General features: G+C 35.8%; 1 protein-coding gene across 2 annotated transcripts in view; it reads left to right on the forward strand.

Annotated features, from left to right (window-relative positions):
* The window catches only part of PLXDC2 (plexin domain containing 2), a 503,758-nt gene that overhangs the window by 169,287 nt on the left and 312,732 nt on the right, over positions 1–21,739 (forward strand). For both annotated transcript variants that reach the window (XM_069086276.1, XM_069086277.1), the window contains exon 2: positions 19,137–19,348. In XM_069086276.1, the coding sequence (XP_068942377.1) occupies positions 19,137–19,348 (212 nt within the window). The remainder of the gene's footprint in view (positions 1–19,136; positions 19,349–21,739) is intronic.

The raw sequence follows: 21,739 nt of genomic DNA on the forward strand, positions 1-21,739 counted from the left end.
TGCCTACTGTGGTAAATTAAGTCAAAAGAGCAGAAAAAGTAATTGGACTTAAACCCTTGAAATCCTAAGGTAAAAACTGTGGCATGAGGCATCATTATCCTGGTCACCACAACATGTCAATCAAATCTACTTGAAATTGTTGATATTCTGATTTCATTTTGCTTCTATGTTTACCTTAAAAGAAGCAGCAAGTTGTAGTGAGTAAAGAGGCCATCTTGAATCCAGAAAGACCTGGGTTTAATTCTTCTGCTGGCTGTGTAATCTTTGGCAAATCACTGAAAGTTTCAGAGCTCTAGAAATTTCTAAATTGCAGATACATTTTTCATTTACATTGGTGAAGAAAGAACTCTCCTAACTTGAGTGTTCTACCAATGAAATCACATGTCTGGTTCTTATCCCCAAACTATCTTATATAGTATATATCATTGAGAATAAAATAATACTTTAAAATTCCTTCCTGTCGAGGGAAATTATTCAGTGAGTGGTAATTTCATTTACTAATTTGGAGGCTCATTGAATTAGCATCCTAATGCATATGATGAACAAGAAATTGAGAATCATTATACATTGGAAGAATTGTAAAAAGACGGAGTCTTCTGGGTTTATCCTTAGACAATTATAGTATGGGGTCAGAGTTCTCTGTCAAACTGGAATAAAGTAGATACATTTTATCTTGCTATTACCATAAATTTTTGTGTTACTGGCTGATTTTAGTTTGATTTATACAACAAAAATCTCAATTTTCCTAGAACTGTGGGGTATCGAGGCATTCTGAATGATCAGTTTCTAGGGAACTAAGGACTAATCTCCTTTTAAACAGAGAACCTTGATTATTTTAACTTTTCTGACATTTCTAAGATACTACCTTCTTGAGAGGAGTAAATTAAATATGAGGTTTTTAAAATGTATTGAGTCATCAGTGTGATACAATGTAAAGGCCAGTGATATCAAGACTTAAGTCCTGAATTCAAACTTTGACTCTGATATTTTCTAATCTAGGTCTAATCCTTTTAGTAATGTGTTGGTGACATGTTATTGTATTTCTCACCAGGCCTGATTAAATTGACAGTCATTTGTTAATCAATAAATCAGCAAGTATTTACTAAGGACTTACAAGGTACCTGGCACTATGCTGGGTAGTTATTATGTGTCTGGCATTGGGCTAATTACTGGAGATACAAAATACCCCAGTAAGTTTCCTTTCTGTGCTAAATACAGAAAAAAAAATCTGTTTAGCAGAATCTCAATAGCGCAAAATTTTCCTGCTGCAGTAGCATGACTATCTGAAACAGTATTCAAAATCCAGAGCCAGCCAGGCTATCTGTTGGGATCTCCAAGGGGTGATGTTCTTGTAGAAAAAAGAAAAGGGAAAAAAAACTCAGGAATTGGATACATGATCAGATGAAATCACTGTTATCTGATTCTACATTTCCGGACATCACTAAACATAGCTTCGATAAACAATGTGTAATTGACTGAAACAAATTGAGATTTTTTTTTTTCTTAGCTCCTTTATGTACTAGGTCTTGTCTACTGAGGTGAATATCATTTTTGTGGTGATACATTTTTAAGGGAGGTGGGGAGGAGCATAGTGGAGAAAACAGGAAACTCAGTCCTGCTCTTTTAATCTAGAGAGCATCAGAAATGTCCGTACTAACAGTGAAGCAAAGAGAGAGACAGAGAGATACTCATTCTCTGCCCCTCATCCTTCTGTTCCAGGAGCTCAAACCCAATGAAGGAGAAAAGGAGTTCATCTCATAGCTGCTAGCAGAGCAGCCTTCTCAGGTTGTAAGCTGATGTATGTTACTAGCTCAAGGGATAGGATGCCCGTCTCAGCTGGGGAATACAGCTTTCTTATGTTGCTGCAAAAATAGGAATAGCTTAATAAAAATACTCCCCAGCTATTGATGGAAGTAGACAATCCTTAGTCATACTTCCTTTCTTGGAGGATTTTGAAGATAGTTCTAGAACTATTCAGGGACACTGACAGTAGAGTAGACGATGGTTGCTATCACCTCCATTCCCCCCCTTACTCCCCCCATGTCACCCCATACCCTTATCCCATGAACAACCACCCTGGCTGTCTAGTGTTATATTGTACAAATCAACCTTCTGCCACCTCAAAGATTAAAATTTTCTCTTCTGGGTGCGGCCAGGTAGCACAGCGAGTAAGAGCACCGGCCCCAGTGTTGGGACGACCTGGGGGATCGAATCCAGGCTCAGACACTTAGCATCCACCCAGCAACACCTGGCCATATAACCTTGAGCAAGTTACTTAAGCCCAATTGCTTTAAAAAAATTCTCTTCTAGGGATAGAAAATTGACATTATTTTCCATATGAGAAAGCTGAAACTTGATACAATTGACAAAAAGTCTCTGGTTTGTATGAAGTTCAGAAGATTATCTTTGGACAATCTCTTTCCAGTTGGGGACAATCTCTCGCTTCCCAGAATGCTATCATGGTACAAAAAAGGAACAATAATTGCACTTTAAGTTCTATGTCCTGTGCCACTTACTAATTATCTGGGTGACCTTGGGCAAGCCACGTTAGTTCTCTAAACCTTAGTTTTCCTCATCTGTAAAGTTGCACTGGAGAGTAACAGAGTAGTGGAGAGGAGAGAACTGGGCTAGATAACTAGCTCTAAATCTATGATTCTTCGTTTTTCAAACATAACTGATAAACTCTTATGGGCGAGGAGAAGCTGTAATACAAGGTGTAAATGTGTGGTGATATATCAATAGACTATATAATCATTTTAAAATGATTTTTTTAGCTATGAAATACATATATACACGTATACCTATAGAGAGCCATGCCAACAAAAAAGTGATCAAACTAATAGTTCATACAGGAAAAATGAGTTGATGAAAAATTATTTTTCTAATCTTGATTCTTAGTTGGATGGAGAATCCCTTGAGATAATCCATCAGTATACACTGCAAATGGACCATGAACTGAAGTTGTAAGTGATGAGGAAGACAGTGGGTTACAGAATATTGCCCAAACTTGTCATTATAAATATCTACTTGACAGGGAATTTTAAAGTGAATACATTTCAAGTGAAGGCTAAAGATGTTAAAATGATATGCTTAACATAGTTTACAATCCATGGTATTTTAAGAAGTTCAAAATGTACAAATTTAACTCACTGTTTGGTAATACATTCAAATATTTTCTATCATTAGCAAAACACAAAGAATTGCCATGATGTAACTCAACACTGTTAAAGTCTTATGGCAAAGGCCAAATTATTTTTGGCTAATGTCAAAATTAGTTTTAATTTCATGAAGCTATATTTGGAGAGGCAATGAGGCAATGTATTCAGTTCTATCCTCTCATACAAAATGATGGTGTAATCCTTTGTGATCTTAAGTCACTTAGCCTTTTAGGGTGTAGGTAACACTCTAAGACTCTTTAAGTTTTCTAACTAGGGAGTTTGCTACAGTGACAAAATCAAAGGTGTAGAAATTCGCCTCCTTTTCCCCAAGGATGCGGAAGATAGAGATGTCTGGTCATACAGAAATCTAGTTTATCTGAACAAGAAACATGGCTTACAAACAACTGGATTAGAAATGAAATTCTATCAGAACTGGAGGAAACAGAACACTGGAAAGTTAAGATTGTATTTATTATATTTTTGAGACTGCTTTTCTGAGTTGGGAGGGGAGTGAGCACTCATAGCCCTGATCACAGTATTAATTTACTGGAAGCTTTTTCTACTATACATCTGACTTTAGCTGGCTCCCCCACCCCTCTGCAGGTAGCCTGGTCTCTGTCTGTCTCTGTCTCTCTGTCTCTCCCTCTCTCCCCACCTCTCTTTGTGTCTCTCTCCATCTCTCCATCTCCCTCCCTCTCCCACCATATTGGTGCCAGACACGGTGCAGACATCTGATCATAGTTGAGAACTATTGCAGCTCAAAACTCTTCAGTTTAACTGATCCATGAGCCTCAGCCTGCTCAGTAAGGAGCAGAAGATAAAAGGTATATGCCAGCACACCTAGCAAATGAATATGGTTTGAGATTTTCATCACAGAGACTTGAAGATTTGCCAAAACAATTTAACCTCTGCCATAAAACTCAAAAATGCTGGCCTATAGTATGACAATTTCTATGAGTCCTTTTATTTTGCCAACGACAGCAATTATTTCTAGGTATTATTAAAGAAATAGTTTAATTAGAGTGTTATTTACTTGTCATCTTCTACACACACACACACATACACACACACATAAACTTTGGATATAGATGCATGCAATCACTTACCTACCTTTTTGTGGTTTGGAAATAAGTTCAAATGTTTACAATCAGAGGTTCCAAGGGTTTTATGATCTTATTGCTGTGTTTATTTCCATCAGTGATGTAGACTATAACTTATTCCTCCCTACTTATCCTCTCAGACTCTTGTCCAAAAGTTTTCTACTGGGGGCCTAATAATTCTTACTTTGACATTGTGAGGATACCAATGTATCAACTGGTATCTACCTCATTCTTTCTCAATATTAATCCAACTTATTTTTTTTGCCAATACTTTTCTTTGATTCTATCCTTTACTCACTGATCTGTATATGTTTGTATTCAGCCTAAAGTGAGACACACCTCTTTAGACAACTAGGTAGTACAAGTGGTAGAGCTCTGAATTTGGAGTCAGTAAGATGTGAATTCAAATCCTGTCTCAGAGAGTTACTAGTTGTCTGACCCTGAGCAAGTGACTTAACCACTCATTACTTTTGTGTTTTCATCTGTAAAATGGAGATAATAGCACCTACCTCTCAGGTTTGTTTGAGAGTATCAAATGAGATAATATTTGTAAAGTGTTTTGCAAACTTTAAAGTGCTATGTAAATTACAGCTGACCTCATCGCTACCATCACCAATTACTTATTTTTTTTGTTGGTTTTTTTTTGGAGTGCAATTGGGGTTAAGTGACTTGTCCAAGGTCACACAGCTAGTTTTGTGTGTGTGTGTGTGTGTGTGTGTGTTAAGTGTCAGGCCAGATTTGAACTCATGTTCTCCTGACTCCAGGGCCAGTGCTCTATTCACTGCCCCACCTAGCCGCCCCTACCAATCACTTATTAATGTTGAGTACCCTGATCTCATAACCTGACATACTAATGTGAGGATTATTTCCCAGATAGGGTAAGAAGAAAAATCACAAAATGAAATCTGAAGAATAAAGGGAATTTGCAACTTTTAAACATGTTCAAAAGCTAGAAAATCACCTGAAAAGTCAGAGCCCTTTATAAAGGAAAGACAAAGTGTTTTGGAAATAGGAGTTTTGTAATCCATGGATTGCTAGAATCATGTGATTTGGGGAATACATTCAGAAAAAGAAAACTAATTTTGGTAAGTTTTTTGAGTCTTAATTTCCTTGTATGTATGTTGGGTTTTTAAAAGTAATTTTGTTGATTGTGGTTTATTTACAAAGTTAGTCAAATTATGTAATCAGCATAAATATATGCAATCATGCAATTTAATTAGAGACTACTATCTAGGAGAGTAATACTAGAATTCAGATATTCCATAACATTTGAAACTCTTAAGTCAACTTCATTTTTTGAGAGTCTAGCTACATGGATATATCTGTATTTAATATTGATATTTAAAGTTTAATGAAGCATTTCCCTCCACTTTAAGAAACTTCAAGAAAACAGCATTTTTGTCTATTTCAAAGCAAAGAAATTTGATGTTTAGAGTCTGAAATGAGGCTACAAGAAACTGAAATACTAATATTATTTCTCAGTTTTCTGAAATATATCAGGGTTGATGTTATGGACTACATTCATTTGTAGATTAGTCTTTGCTTCAATATGTATTTTTGATTCCGCATATTTTTTTTTGTATTATCTTTCTACCTGATGAACATTTTTCCTTAAATATTAAGTTGGCTCAAACCCTTATCACAGTACATTTAATATGATTTTTTGCTAAACTGAAAAAAAAACCCTTTCTTTTCCAATGGAACTCATAGTTCAATATAATAAATCCTTTAATTTCCTATGATTAAATAAGTTAAATAATAAGATTACAAAGGAAATCAGTTATATTGAAATGAGGGTAGTAGAACATATTTATAAGAACAATTTATGGCCTTCAGCTAAAAAAATCCTAGGAATTTTTTTTACATTTCACATAAAAATACAACTTACATAGTCTCTCAGGGAATGTTATATTCAAACTTTTTGTTCTTTTTTTCACCCATCACAATTCTTTTCCTGAAAGCTGTTAATTCTTCAATGACTTTTCATACAGTTATCTTTATAATGTTGCTTTTTGACAGAACAGCAAGAACAGTTCTCTTAAGAAATATTTCTCTTTACTTTCTTTTTTTTCTTAATACCCTCAAAGATAAACACATTCTTTCTTAAATCCATAAGGAGAAGCACCTGTTATTCAAAGGAAGAATGACTAGCAGCTCTAACTCTTGGATTCTGTTATCCTATAGGAACCATGATAGGTTTATGAACTTTGTAGGAGAGAATCTTATGAAAGACATTATACATGTATATATATATATATATATGTACATATATATATATATATGTCCTACATTGATTCAGATAAAGGATGGTCAAATGATGCTAGAGAAATAAGATTACTCATAGATAGCAAAATAAAAACATCATTTTCATTAAGATGTGTCTTCTTCTGAGGTATCTTCTCAGTCTTACTCTGAATATGACTTTGTATTTATTTATATTTGTATTTGTCATATCTCCCAAATAGAAATTAGGTACCCAATGGCAGGGACTATTTCCTTTTTGTCTTTGTATTCCTCCTGTGCTTAATGCAGTATCCTGAGCACAGTAGGACTTCAATAATTTTGGGAGGAGGGAATTCTTTTAGGAAGAGGAGATCATTGAATTGAACATGGTTTTCTCTACCCATTGTGGCTAATTCTTGAGCTAATAAACTATGTATAGATGAGTACATACTTTTCATTATTACTGTAAATTTTTTAAAATATTTTTTTCTTTTCTGGCAAGTAGTTAAATGTCTTCTCTGTATGTAAAGGGCAGCCCATTGAACTACAGTGTGGTGTGAAGCATTATATTCTGCTTCTTTTAAGTATTTTTTTTTTGGTGTCCTCACCCCTCAGTTGGCCTCAATATTTATTAGCACCAATCTTAGCCTCTGATTACCACTGGTCCTATCTCAAATTGTGTAGTAGGACATTCAAATGAAGCATGTTGGTCTATTACTTGAAAAATCTCAGGTACGTAAAAAAAGAATTCACTTAATTTGCCTTGAAAAAGTAAGAAATTGAATAATTCAAGGGAGAAAATTATTTCTTGTTCCTGAAGCAGGCCTTCAGAAAATTTAAAATAACATTCAATTTGTACTATTAGTAGAGTACATGCCAGACATGAGGCCTCTTCTTATCATCTCCCAACAAGTTGAATATATTGGAAATGACACTGAGGATGATGATTCATATAAACTTAGGTGATGATATGGTAATCAACAAAAAAAAGTCTCTTGACTTCAGTTTGTCTCTAAATTAGTCCCTATCCTTGCTCTTAGAGAAGGATTACTTCATATGAAACTTCAAGAATCCTTCACCTAGACAAGTAACTACATTGGGGGCTACTGGAAGGATAAACTGCTGAGGTATGATTTTAAGGCATCACACATTATATTCTTTCTCTTTTGGACCCGCTCTGACTTTTCTCACTGTCTTTTTTAATGTGTTTCTAAGGAATCTGTACAATGTTATAGATGTGTTCTGACTCTAGAGAACTTTAATAAAAATATCTAATTACTGTAGATGGATTCTCATGTATAAATTGGAGTAGGAAGAAGGAGTGGTTTAAAGGTCATGTGTCACTGGGTTCAAATAAAGGGGTTATGATGCATCATGGTATAGTGGATAATTAGATGAGGCACTAATACTGAAGAAATTGTTGTATATGTGATACCTACAGCAAGTTCATTTATTTATTTATTTAAGCAATTGGGGTTAAGTAACTTACTCAAGCTTACACGGCCAGGGGTTTCTGGGTGGGTGCTAAGTGTCTGAGACTGGGATTCGATCTCCAGGTCTTCTCAACACTGGAGCCGGTGCTCTTACTCGCTGTGCTACCTGGCTGCCCCCAGACATTTCATTTTAATAATTCCTATATATTCCAGCCTAGCCGAGTCCGCTGCTCTGTTGACCACTGGGGACTGTCCTATATTACAAATATTTTTTCCCCTAAAATCACCTTCTGTATAACATGGCAATGGTTGGCAGCATATTAAGGTAATTGATTGTTCTTCTCATTAACTAGTGTTGCTTGGACAGCTAGGTGGCACAATGGATAGGGCACTGGGCCCAGAGTCAAGGTCACTTATCTTTGTGAGTTCAAATTTTGACTTCAGATACTTATTGCCTGTGTAACCCTGACTGAATCACTTAACCCTATTTGCCTCAGTTTCCTCATCTCAAAAATGAACTGGAGAAGGAAATGGCAAACCTCTCCAGTATTCCATTCTATTTTACATTTTGATAAATGGCTTATGATTTTTTCTTTTTTAATTGCATCCTGTAACAAACCAGCCCCCAAATGTATATACTTTTACAGATACAAAATTTAGCCTAAATATTATAGCAGTATGAAAACAAAGCCTTTAAGTGATATTATCCAGATTTAATTAAAAGGTGTATGCATTTCCCCCACAGGAGTCCGCTTGCAGAAGCATACTTAAGAAAGCAAGAATGATTACAGCTTAGTAAGAGGTAGTGCTATTGACTCAGAATCTAGGTAGAATGATGGATGCTCAGTGAACTTAGAGTCAGGAAAACCTGCATCTGGATTTTTTTCTGACATTTGACATGTGTGATTTGGAAGAAGCTCTCTTAACCTATCTGGTTAATCTCTCTGGGCCTCTATTTCTTCATCTGTAAAATTAGGATGTGGGAATCTATGGCCTGTAAATCCTTTCCAGTTGTAAATCTAGGAGTCTGTAATTTTAAGCCTTCATCTCCCTAGACTTCCTTGTGGGCAAAATGAGGTTAGACTAGATGAACTTTTGCTAAAATTCTTTCCTGTCTCTTACATAATACTTTCATATCAGTTTGATTTAGGAAAAGGAATGCATTCCCATTTTGTGGATTACAACAATAATTTCCTAAATGATGGTACTCAAAGACATAATGACTTCTTAAACTTGAATGTCCTTAAGGTAAATAGGTCCCCACAAATAGCAAAAAAATCATAAGGAGAGAGAAATATTCACGTATATACATACATGTATATGTTTAGTAGCATTCATATATGTCATATTAAAATTTGATACTTAAATTATTAAAGTTTAAAAGTAAAACTTTTAATTTTCCATATGTATCAAAGGATGACCAATAAGAGAAGATTCTTTGCATAAAGATAGGAGGCAAAAGGAGAGAAGAAAGCAATAGAGCACCTGCAGAATTCCCTGGAATGACCCTTATTCATTTTACTCTGATCTTCTGAAAGGGCTTTTATAACAGAAATGTGAGTTAAGGGGCTCCAGTCCTTTCTTACCACTAAGATTGAACTCACTGATTTGTATAGGGCACTCTAACTTAATTTCCTTGTACAAACTGTATTTTAGTGGGCCAAAGACATTGGTAGTCATTCTCCTTATTTTCCATTTTTAACTTGAAATGTTTCTATTTCATGCTTTGCAATTTGCGTGTTATTGGTATTCATTCTTAAATCCCGTTTATAGTATTTCTTCATGATTTCATTGACTGAAGTGGGCAAAGATGATCAACCACAGCAGTGTTTTGCTGAACTCAGACTATGAACTATTTATTGAGTCCCACACATCTTAGATAAGTGGATTTTTTATTTTTTATAGATTTGTCATCCTGTTGCTAGCCTCGCCCCTTCCTTCTCCTAATTCCCTTTTTCCTAGTTCCCAGAAGCATGATTGAAATATTAAGGAAAAAATATGGTTGCTTCAATGCCAAAGCAAGACAGACCAATTTCAGAGCTGAGTCATAATGTCCCGTATACAGTGCCATGACAGATCATTTAGAATCTTATCAGTCAAAAAATAGCTCTCTATTAATTCTCCACTATGTAACAGATAACTGTGCTAGGTATTTGAGATACAAAGGCAAAAATGAAAAGTCTTTGCTCTCAACAACTTGACATAGTATCCAGGGAGAAATTTTCATATATGAGTATATGGATTATAAATCAATGGTAATTTAGAGAGGGATGGTGTTAGTGGTACAAAGGGGTTAGAGGAATAAGAGGGTTCAAGGAAAGGAATGATGTAGAAGGTAGCACTTAAGGACCTTTGTCTTTAAGGCCGTAAATTCTATGATGTATAATTATGCAAGGAGGACTGTTTCACAGGTGTGGAGATAGGATATGAAATACCATAAATATGAGGAACAGGAAGAAATCCAGTTTGACTAAACTTAGCATGTTGGAGAGGGAATCATGAAGCGATCTGAAGTGGATGTTAGATCCCACTTAGTCTGGGAGCTGGAAAGAGGGGAAAGTAAATTTTATAAGCATTTCTCAGATGCTATAAAATGTTAACAGTTTGGTATTGTCCATCTCAGTCTGAGCAAGGTAGGTTAGGGCCTAATGTGGTCACAAAGATGACAACATTTTAATGAGAAATCTAGATTTTTTTTTCAGTGAATTAATTCACTGAAAACTGTGAACTCTCTATTATCTATATCATGTAGTCCATAATCCTTGTCCAAAAATGTAGGGGTGATATATGCCACATAAAGATATATTCATATAGCATATGTTTTGTGTATGCCCAGTTGACATTTTTTGAGGCTTGAGGTTGCTGTTTTTATGTTTGACCAAATGACTCATATAGAACTGAGAAAAAAGAATCTGGGTTCATTATTTCATCTGTAGAGTTTAAAAATGAAATCGTTAAGACAAGACATTAAATCACATCTACCATAAATTAGCTGTCTTCTTCCTTCTGTATTTTTTTTTACATTTTTAGCATGCATTTCAGCACAGTTCTTTTCTCACTCTATTCCATCTTCTACTCTGCAGCCAAAGTGAAATTCCTAAAGAGTAGGCCTGGTCGTGTCACACACACACACACACACACACACACACACACACACACACACCCCTTTTAATATATATTTAATACTTCCCTACCACATCTAGTATCAAATATTAAATCTTTTTTTGGTATTCAAAGGCCTTCATAATCCCATCCCACCCCAGCAGAGCAACTTTTCCAGTCTTCTTATGTCCCACCTCATCTATGGCAATCCAGTGACACTGGCCTTTTTTGGCTTTTCCTTAAATAAGATACTTCATCTCCTGGCTCTAGAAATCATCACTAGCTCTCCTCCATGCCTAGAATTCTCTCCTTACTCATATCTACTTCCTGGCCTATCTAGTTTCTTTCTAATCCTTACTAAAATCTGTCTTCTGGAGGAATTAATTCTCTACTCTTCTTAATTCTAATTCATTGTCTCTATTTTACCTTTTATCTTATTTGCACATAGTCACTTAACCTGTTTTTTAACCTGTTTCCTCATCTGAAAAAAATACTATAATAAAAGCACCTACTTCCCAGAGTTGTGAAGATCAAATGAGATAATGATTCTAAAGGGTTTAAGCACAATGCCTGGCACATATGAAGCACTAGATGAAATGGGACGATGGGGATGGTGATGATGGTCATGGTGATGATGGCAGCTCCCCTTTTTAGACTGAGAGATCCTGGAGAGGAGAGACAATATCCAGCCTTTTTTGCTATATCCATGGTTTAACACACCTCCTTATACTTAGGCCTGACTGGGTGACAATTACAAGGATTGTGAGGAGGAATACCAGGTTTTTCATGGTCTGTTTCCAGTCTCCGACTGGCTGGGAGACTGTTGGGCATTTAATTTTTTCATATGGAGTAAATTAGTACCTGCTTGAGGAACAGTTCCACTGACATTTTAACCAAATAAAATATCCCAGGACTGTGTTAAATGGGTACAAGCTGAACAGCCCAATAAGAGCAGGGAAAAAAAAATCATTATCACCTTTTAAAACCTTCTTTATTACCATCAGTAATTCAGATATAACTGATGCTTCTCCAGGCTGTCTGATAAACCAGACTACAGCAAAATAAATTGGAGGAAATTATCATGGAACTAATCGGAATATTCCATCACAGATTTAATTAACATACAGTAGATAGAAAACAAACAAATAATCTGTTCAATTAAAAGGAAAAGATGGGGTTGCTTTTGTTTGTTCCACAGCTGAGTGTCAGAATGTGATCATTTATTCTGTTCATGATCCTTTTTCCTGGTTCCAAAGTATAATGTTGGGTGGTACTTTTTAAAAAGCAGTTTGCTATTTTTTAAAATAAATTTGTAATGAATGTTCCTCCACATTTTTCCAGTCCAGGTTTTTAACCTCATATTTATATATACTCTCTCAAGATTTAATAGAGATTTTAATATATGGTGCATAGACTTAAAATATTTTGATAACTACATCTCAATACAGTTTTCTTTTTTAATTCTGTAGTAGTAGTAATATAATTTATGCATTGAAAAACATTTTAGTGACAGGATTCACGTGAAAAATGTTGTTAGTGCTCTAAAATTTGGAAGTATTATCCAAGCCTTCTAATATAATATCTGTCTTCATTTTTATGAACAACCAGATGACATGATGGGAACAGAATAGTAACAACTTCTTTGTTGAGAAGTCAATTGTTTAGCATCCTCACCAACAGGGGGCACAGATCACATATAAGAATTACATAACAAACACCAAAATGAGATATCTGAGCTGCCCTACAAGTCTTATAGCACAATAGTATTCCTTCACAATCTTGTAATTAAACCTCTTAAACCTAAGGAGACACTTCTTGGTTCTCATATAGAAATTTTCTCAAACTCCAATTTTATTGCTGTCTTTTGTTTTATATTTCCTAGTTTTTATTCCCTGTGTCCTTCTCTTCCCCCCTCACTCTCCTAGATAGCCTCTTATAACAAATATTTCAATTTATTTTATTTAATTTCCAATTACATGTAAAAATATTTTTCTAAAAAAAGATTAAGTTCCAAATTCTCTCCTTCTCTCCCACCTACACCCCCCCTCTTCTTGGGAAGGCAATTTGATATTGATTATACATATGAAGTCATGGCAGATTTCCATATCAGTGATGTAGCACAAGGAAACACAAACAAAATAAAACAAGAAAAATAAAGTTTAAAAAAGTATGCTTAAATCTGCATTCAGATTCAATCAGTTCTTTGTCTGGAGGTGGATAGGATTTGTCCACATTAAGTCCTGCAGAATTGTCTTTGATCATTGTATTTCTGTGAATAACTAAGTCATTCACAGTTGATCATTGTACAATATTGCTATTGCTGTGTACAATGTTCTCCTGATTTTGCTTTACTTTGCTTCAGTTCATATAAGTCTTCTCAGGTTTTTCTAAAATATACTGCTCAGCATTTTTTATAGCACAATAGTATTCCATCACAATTTTGTACCACAAGTCATTCCCCAGTTGATGGGAAGCCTCTCAATTTCTAATTCTTTGCCAACACAAAAAGTACTGCTATAAAGATTTTTGTTCATATAGGTCCTTTTCCTTTGATTTCTTTGGGATACAGACTAAGTAATAGTATTACTGGGTCAAATGGTATACACAGTTTTTGTAGCCCTTTGGGCATGGTTCAAATTATTCTTCATAATGTTTGGACTAGTTTACAACTCCACCCACAAAGCATTTGTATTCTGATTTTTCTACATCCCCTCCAACATTTGTCATTTTCCTTTTCTGTCATATTAGCCAATCTGATAGCTTTGAGGTGGTACTTCAGAGTTTAATTTGCATTTCTCTAATCAATAGTGATTTAGAGCATTTTTCATGTGATTATTGATAGCTTTGATATCTTCTTCTGAAAACTTCTTCATAATCTATAACCGTTTATCAAATGGGAATGGCTTTTATTTTGAAAATTTTAATTCAGTTCTGTGTGTGTGTGTGTATGTGTGTCTGAGTGTCTCTGTGTTTGATAAATAAAGCCTTTATCAGAGACATTTAAACTAAGTTTTTCTTAGGTTCTTGTTTTTCTTCTAATTTTGACTGTATCAAGTTAGTGTAAGATCTTTTTTTTTTAAAGAATTTCATAATTTCATATATTTAAAGTTATCTATCTTACTTTTTATTATTCTCTCTATCTCTTGTTTGGTCATAAACACTTGCCTCATCCATAGATCTGACAGTTATGTTTTTTTTTTATTTAATTTACTTAAGATATCATCCTTTATGTCTAAATCATTTATCCATTTTGACATTCTCTTGGTCTATGGTATGAGATGTTGATTTATGCCTAGTTTCTGCCAAATTGCTTTGCAGTTTTCCCAGCATTTTTTGTTGAATTTTGCATCAGCAAGAATGTTGAATGCTGTAATATAAAGATAGTGGGATACCAAAGCAGAGGACTACAAACTTCTAAAATACAGACACATAATCATTCTTCATATTTATACATATATCTTTATCTATATCTATCTATATGTCTATGTATATTTGTTTTTTTCTCTCTCTTATTCATTTTACTTTCACTGTCATCTCTTACTCCTCACTAGAAAACTCACTTATCCATAAGGACTTGTTCAGAGTGGTTTCTAGATAGTGTAGAATTTATTACAGATTTGCATTCAACAAAGGGGAAGTCCTTTCATCATCTAATTCATCAAGTATTAATTGCCAACTTCTGATATTAGTTCAATCCATGTAAATTTATTTAATATCTACAATGGCTCAAAAGTTTTCTCCCCCTCCCCTCAAATAGCACTCAGTTAGCCATTAAATACATGACAGAAAAGTTCAATAAGGTGTTGTTGTTTTTTAACCCTCAACTAGAAAGAAATCGGGGTTTAGTTAAAAAAATGAAGACCGGGTGGCAATAGCACTGATTTAAAGTCTGATCTCTATCACTAGACAGTTTGGTAACCTCAGGCTTTAACCCTCTGGACTTCTGCTTTCTCCTGTTGTATGAGAGAAATCAAAATGATTTCTGGGACGTGAATTCAAAATTCAATGAGGAAAGATGACAAGGAAAGGACTTAAATGTTCATATTTCGATGTCTACAAAGGTCTTATCAAGTTTCTTTATGAAAAGCAGAAGTTGGGAGTGAGAAGGAGAGAATGTTTTTGTTTTAGTTTTTCAATTTAGAGACCTAAGAATCTCATTTTGCTCCAAGTTTATACTCCTTTAAATGAAGCTTTTGTCTCCGTTGTCTGCTGAAAGAATACTGGGGACAAGCCAAATATCTATGGAATCCTTTTGGGTAGAAAGTGGCATACATGGTGTCAAGAATGCCTAGGTCTGAAATCCCTGCTCAGACACTCACTGTTTGACCCTATGCATATCTCATAACCTCTCAAAACCTCCATTTTCTCTTCTGTAAAAAAAAAGCAACTACCCTATGGTTGTCATGAGATTCAAATGAGACACTGTATGCAAAACACTTTGTTCATTTTAAAGCACTATAGAATTATCTTTCTGTTATATATATATATATATATATATATATATATATACACACACACACACAGAGAGGCAGGTTTATGTTCATATGTGTGTGTGTGTGTGTGTGTGTGTGTACTGCAGGCAAAATGCTTTTAAAAAATCTAATTTCTCCACTTTAATCCTCATAACAATTTTGGGAAATAAGTGCAATCATTATCTTAATTTTTCAGAAGAAACTAAAGTATATAAAGGGTTAAGTGACACACCCAGTGTCATACAACTAGTAAGTGTCTGATGCTGGATTTGAAGTCAAGTCTAACTGATTCAAGGTCCAGCATTCTACCTAGAGCACCCCCTAGCTGCCTGTATGTGTGTTTGTGTGTATCTACCTCTATGTACAGCTTATATTTGTAGCTATGCATAGATATAGATTTCTACCTATAGATATCTAGTGTGTATATAGATATACCTATCTATTTATCTACCTATAGATATAGATGAATATATGTGTGCATGTATATATGAGTGTGTACACCTATATATATATGTGTGTGTGTGTGTGTATTTATCTACCTAGATATAGATGTGTATGTATACCTATAGATGTCTGTGTGTATATATCTATATTCAGGAATTCATAGGTAGATATCTAGATCTAAATGTATATACACATGTGCACATATAAACATATGTGCATATAGGTATATAAGCATGTAGATATATAAATGTACACTATTATCATTTTAACACATATGTATGTGTAAATGTGCACATACATATGCATTCATTTATAGTGATGTTATAATATGCAAATGTGGGTATATACACATATTATTACTAACAATATAGAAAGGAAAAATGTTTTTGAAAGACTCTGGTAGTTCCTCTGTTATCAAAGAAGAAACTGAATGGATTGTCTAGTGTTTGACGTCCATGGTGAGAGATTTCTGTTGTATGTGGCAAACACGCTTGTCTGCATCTCCAAGGCAGCCTCTCATATTACATGTGGCCATTTCACAAGTTTATGTAGAAGGGAGGACTTTACAGATCTGTACCTAGCTCAGAGGAAGGAATTATGAGCAGGAGCTAGTTCACTAGTAGAACTGTCTCTGACTGCTAATTATTTGGTAAAAGTGAATTCAGATAATTTTATGAGTGAAGACACAGAGGATGTGCTATGTGCAGCAATGAGACATTCCTTCTTTACTGGGATATAGGTTATGGATTCTTCTCCATGGTGACCTAGTCTTTTCGGGCATACTTCCCCCATCTCTTTCTATACCATTTCATAAAAGGGGGTGGGGAGGAAGCAGGACCTGGGACAAGGTTATTATGGAGGTGAAAGCCTAGAGGTGGTGACCCAGGGAATAATTATAATCAATGACAGTTGAGGGTGTAGATGGCAAAGTCTGGGGATGGTAGTTACCCCAAAGAAGGAACTTGCTCCACCCCACCTAAAACATAAATGCCCTGAGACAAAGCTCCATTTATTCCATGCCAGTTAAAGCCTTGCTCTTTGAACTGCTTTGTAATGGTCTTACTTTTGAACTCCAGATGTTTTCTGTTAATGTTGTTTTGTTATTGTCCAGTCATTTAAGTCATGTCCAACTCTTTGTGACCTCATTTGGGATTTTTTGGCAAAGATAGTATAGTGCTTTGCCATTTCCTTCTCCAGCACATTTTATTGATGAGGAAACAGAGGCAAACAGAGTTAAGTGACTTACCCAGGGTCACATAGCTATTAAGTGTCTGAAACTGGACTTGAACTCGGGTCCTTCTGACTCTTGGTCCCAAACTACATCCTCTGTGCCATCCAGGTGCTTCATTTCCTTACCCAATCACATTAAATGATAACAGATGGTCATGACCATTTGCTGTTTTCCTTCTATCCTTTGTGTAGCCCAATGCAAACAGTACTGCTCAGTACTGCCATTAATGGCCTACCTGGCTAGATAAAGGCTCACCAAATAAGCAATCATTTAATTGATAGATGAACAAACAAGCATCTTCAAATGGGTTTTCCTCCAACAAGGTGGCCGAGGTTATGTCAAAGAGTTAGCTGGAATTGCTTCACTAGGATGCTTTTATTCCCTCTGCTGTGGTCTCCAGAGCACCCAATAGCCAGACTTCATTTGATTTCCTGGGGAATAAGAGAATATTGTCTCTTCAGGAAGAAGGAGGGATGTCATTAGTGCTTTCCCTCTCCCAAAAGGAGAAAATGAGAGCCATTAAGCCTGTGACCATGAATGTAGGCTTAGATTGATTAATGGGGCTTCAAACAGCAATTGTAATGATATTATAGGCCGTATTAAACACATTTTGATCTCTGAGAATGTTTTTGCCTTAGGGGAAAAATCACAGCTGTAATTAAATCACTCTTCTCTTAGCCCTTTTTGAACCTACAACCTAGTAGTTGTAAAGCCTGTCAAATCATATTTTGGTAAGGTGAAGAGGACATCACTGGGGAGTGGGAGCTCGTCCCTCTCTAAGAAACTGCATACCCTGACCTATTGAAATGAAAGGCTGGGAGCAGAGATTGAATCTAATTTTCCCTCCTGTAGTACGAGATGAACCAGGTCAACAGGGCCAGTCCCTGCTGATGGCTTTGAAATACCGTTATGATTGATCTTCTTGCCTTCCCATCCATTTCTGTATTGGTGCCCATCACTGTCATACTTAACTGTCCTGATAGCACTCCTAGGTAACAAACACATAAAGGGGCAGCTTGCACATTTCTGGAGCATCTCAGAAGTGTTTCAGTGCCGTAGGCAGACAGGAAATCAAGTTAGAACCTCTGAGATAAATTTGCAAATTAATGCTGGAGTGATAGTATGTATAATTTCATCCAAATGCATCTTTAAAAAAAATCCTTGTCACTCATTATAACTCATAGGTATCAATGGGGCATGCAAGTGAATACTATAAGGATTGTGTTTTCCAATGAATCAAACATTTCTTAGTTGAATTTTTCTGGTTTTATGAGTTCTAGTTCATTTTCCTGGGGCCAGTAGAAGAGCATAATTATTTACCAAATCTTGGGGGAAGGGTACAATATATTGCTTTATGGATGCAAGCTGTTTAAGGGACTCTCTGGTCATTGACATATATTCCAGAACCATAACTTTCATACACATGCCTGGGGCTGCCAGGAGTCGAACTGGGCAGAGTGCTAGACATGGAATCAGGAGGATTTGATTTTAAATTCACTTACTAATTGTGTGACTTTAGGCAAGTCACTTAATATCTGTTTCCTTCATTTTCTTCATATATAAAAATGGGGATGATAACAGTACTTACCTCTCAGGGTTTTTGTAAACATCAAATAAGATAATAATTAAAAAGTGCACAGAACAGTACCTGACATATACTAAGTGCTATGTAAATGCTAGCTATCAATATTTGAAATTGTTATTAGTAGTGTTAATAGAATTATTCCACATATATGACATTGCACAGATATAAAGAATAATCTTTGCAAAACGGTTTCATTGTTAGAAGATGGGTTTCCATTTTCTATGGAAATGACGATATTTCATCTGGAGCGTTATGTTCCTTCATCAGCCGATGACTACTACATAGCACCTGAAAGCATGCTTTGGTTGTGTTGAACAATTTCTCCTATGCAATGATGATGAATTCTTTGTTACAGAAAGCAATGTTTTATTTTGTTTTTCCCAAACAGATGTGCTTTATGAAGTAACCCATGGTTATTCTCATGGAGAAGAGGAGGTAGACATAGACTCACATGTGTACAGCCACAGGTGGAAAAGGAATTCTGAGCCTCTCAAGTCAATTGACACCAATCGAGCAAGTACGGGTCAAGATTCATCGGAACCCAGAGGCTTCACAGATCTGCTTCTTGATGATGGACATGACAACAACACACAGATTGAGGTAGAACTGTATTCTTTGTATTTGCAATTCAATTTATGCCATTCTAACTAAACAAATAGTGGTTGATCTTCTGCTGGGTGTAGGGTACCATTGCTATCTGTTGGGGGTAGCAGCAGAGTATAGATGACATAGTCCTTACTTTAGTGGAGGGCATCCATCACGACAGCCAGATTTTGTAATTTCATACAAAGTACCTAAGTTACAGGTCAATCATTTAGAAGAATGTGATTGACTTATTTGTTTTCAAGATTAATCATGGAACCATTGAGCCAAAAGGGACATTGGAGAATATTTAATATAGCTCAAACCTCTCATTTTTCAATTAAAAAAGCTGAGACCCATAGAGGCTAAATGACTATCCATGACACGACTATTTCTGAGCAGAGGAAAGGCAAGAAACTGAGTTTTCTTTATGCTTCACTTTGCTGTCCACTCTCTTCATTTTGTAAAGCTAAGCTGGCCTCAGAAATAGAACAGATAACTAAATTATCTGCCTCATGAATTTGAAGATTAGTTTACCCATTCTGTCTGAAACCCAGCCTATATGGCTGTGGGAGAGGTTGCTAAATTTTGGAAAAATGAAAGCCTTTTCTCTGGTGTGTCCTATTATGTCTGGATACTGTTTTTGTTTGTGAAGGGTTTTCTGTACCAGGAAGCAGATAAAATACAATTACTGAAAATACTGCTATAACTTTGTTTCCCCATGATGATTGGCAAATCTTCTGTCTGGGATTTTTTTGTTTGTTTTTGTTTTGTTTTGTTTTGTTTTCCCCCAGAAAAAAGAAGAGTTGAGAATTCTGAATAAGGAAAAGTGCTGGGCAGATTTTCCAAAATCTTTTGTACAAGTCACTTGGGTTTACCAGATAACTTCACTGGTCTCTGCAGACTATGTACATCCTGCATTGCTAACCCTCATCGCTTCTCACCTGATTATTTGCAGCACCTTTCAAATTGAACAGAGGCCAGAAGCTGGCCTTTCCTTATTCTAGCAGTCAATCCTATACACAGCTGCCAAAATTCCTCAGGTGCCAGGCTGATTGTTTCCCTTATTTGAGAATATTTGATGATTTCCTATTGACTTTAGCCTAAAACATATTTCTCACCTTAAGAAGTTTGCCAAATATAATGGCATCTTCTTAATCCTCATCCTTCTTAACTCTCTCTGTTGACCACTCTCTCCACTTGGATACTCCATACTTTTTCAAATTTTTTTTTATATTGCTGTCTCCTGATTTTCTTCCTTCTCTGACCAAATCTCTGTGTCCTTGGTTCCTTTATTATCTGAATCACACCTACCAACTGTGATTATATGGAAGAGTCTGTTTTCATCTTGCCTCTCATGTCTTCTCTCTCTACTGTCTCTCATTATCTACCCCCCATCTCTCTCTCTCTCTCATATCATGAAATGAATTTTAGCCAAAAAAAAAAAAGACTTCCAATAGGCATTTCAAACTTATCTGTATTAAAAATAAAACTCTAACCCTGTCTCATGTCTCTCAATCTCTCTGTTTCCACACACACACACACACACACACACACACACACACACACACCCATCATCTTTCTGGTCTCTTAGAGCTTTAGCCTGCTCTGTCCTCCTCAATTCATTACACTCCTGCCACATGTCTTAAAGTTTGTCAAATGGTATCATTTTTACATCTCTTGTCTCTCTCATCTGTCCTATTATCTCCATTCACAAAGGTACTGCCCTTTTTCAGATGCTAATCAACTCCTACTCAGACTTTTTTGCACTTCCTATCTAGTTTCCATACCTCAAGCCTGACTTCTGTCTCCAATTAGTCTACTCATTGCCACCAAAGAGACTTTCCTAAAGTTTAGGACTGGCCATGTCACCCCCTACTCAGATTGAATATAATCTATCAAATTGGTGATTTAAGGTTCTTCACACCTTTGCTCCTTCTTGCTTTATCTTTCTTTCTACATATTATACCTTTTTACTTCTCTGTTGGCAGCCATACTGTTCTAGTTGCCAGTCTTCTCAAACAATGTTTTATTTCTTGTCTCCACACATTTGCACTGGTTATCCCCTATGCCTGGTATGTATTTCTCAATTCACCTCTCAGAATCACCATTTTCTTTAAGTGTCACCTTCTACATGGAGCTATGACACCTCTCATTTTCTGAGGTGCTGGTCTTGCCCCTTCCAGACCTATCCTAGATTCATTCTGAATGCATTGTATATGTTTGTACATATACATATTTTTTCTCTCCTACTGTATTTGAATGGAATATTGTATTCGTAGCTGCTATTTCTCTCTTTCCTCCCTTCTTTCCTTTTTGTTTGTCTCTCTTTCCTTCCCTTCCGTCATTCCTTCCTTCCTTCCTTCCTTCCTTCCTTCCTTTCTTCCTTTCTTCCTTCCTTCCTTCCTT

The sequence above is a fragment of the Petaurus breviceps genome, unplaced genomic scaffold (genome assembly GCF_028583685.1).
Source record: "Petaurus breviceps papuanus isolate PSGF00001 unplaced genomic scaffold, PetGlider_PUasm1.0 178, whole genome shotgun sequence".
NCBI classification, from domain to species: domain Eukaryota; kingdom Metazoa; phylum Chordata; class Mammalia; order Diprotodontia; family Petauridae; genus Petaurus; species Petaurus breviceps.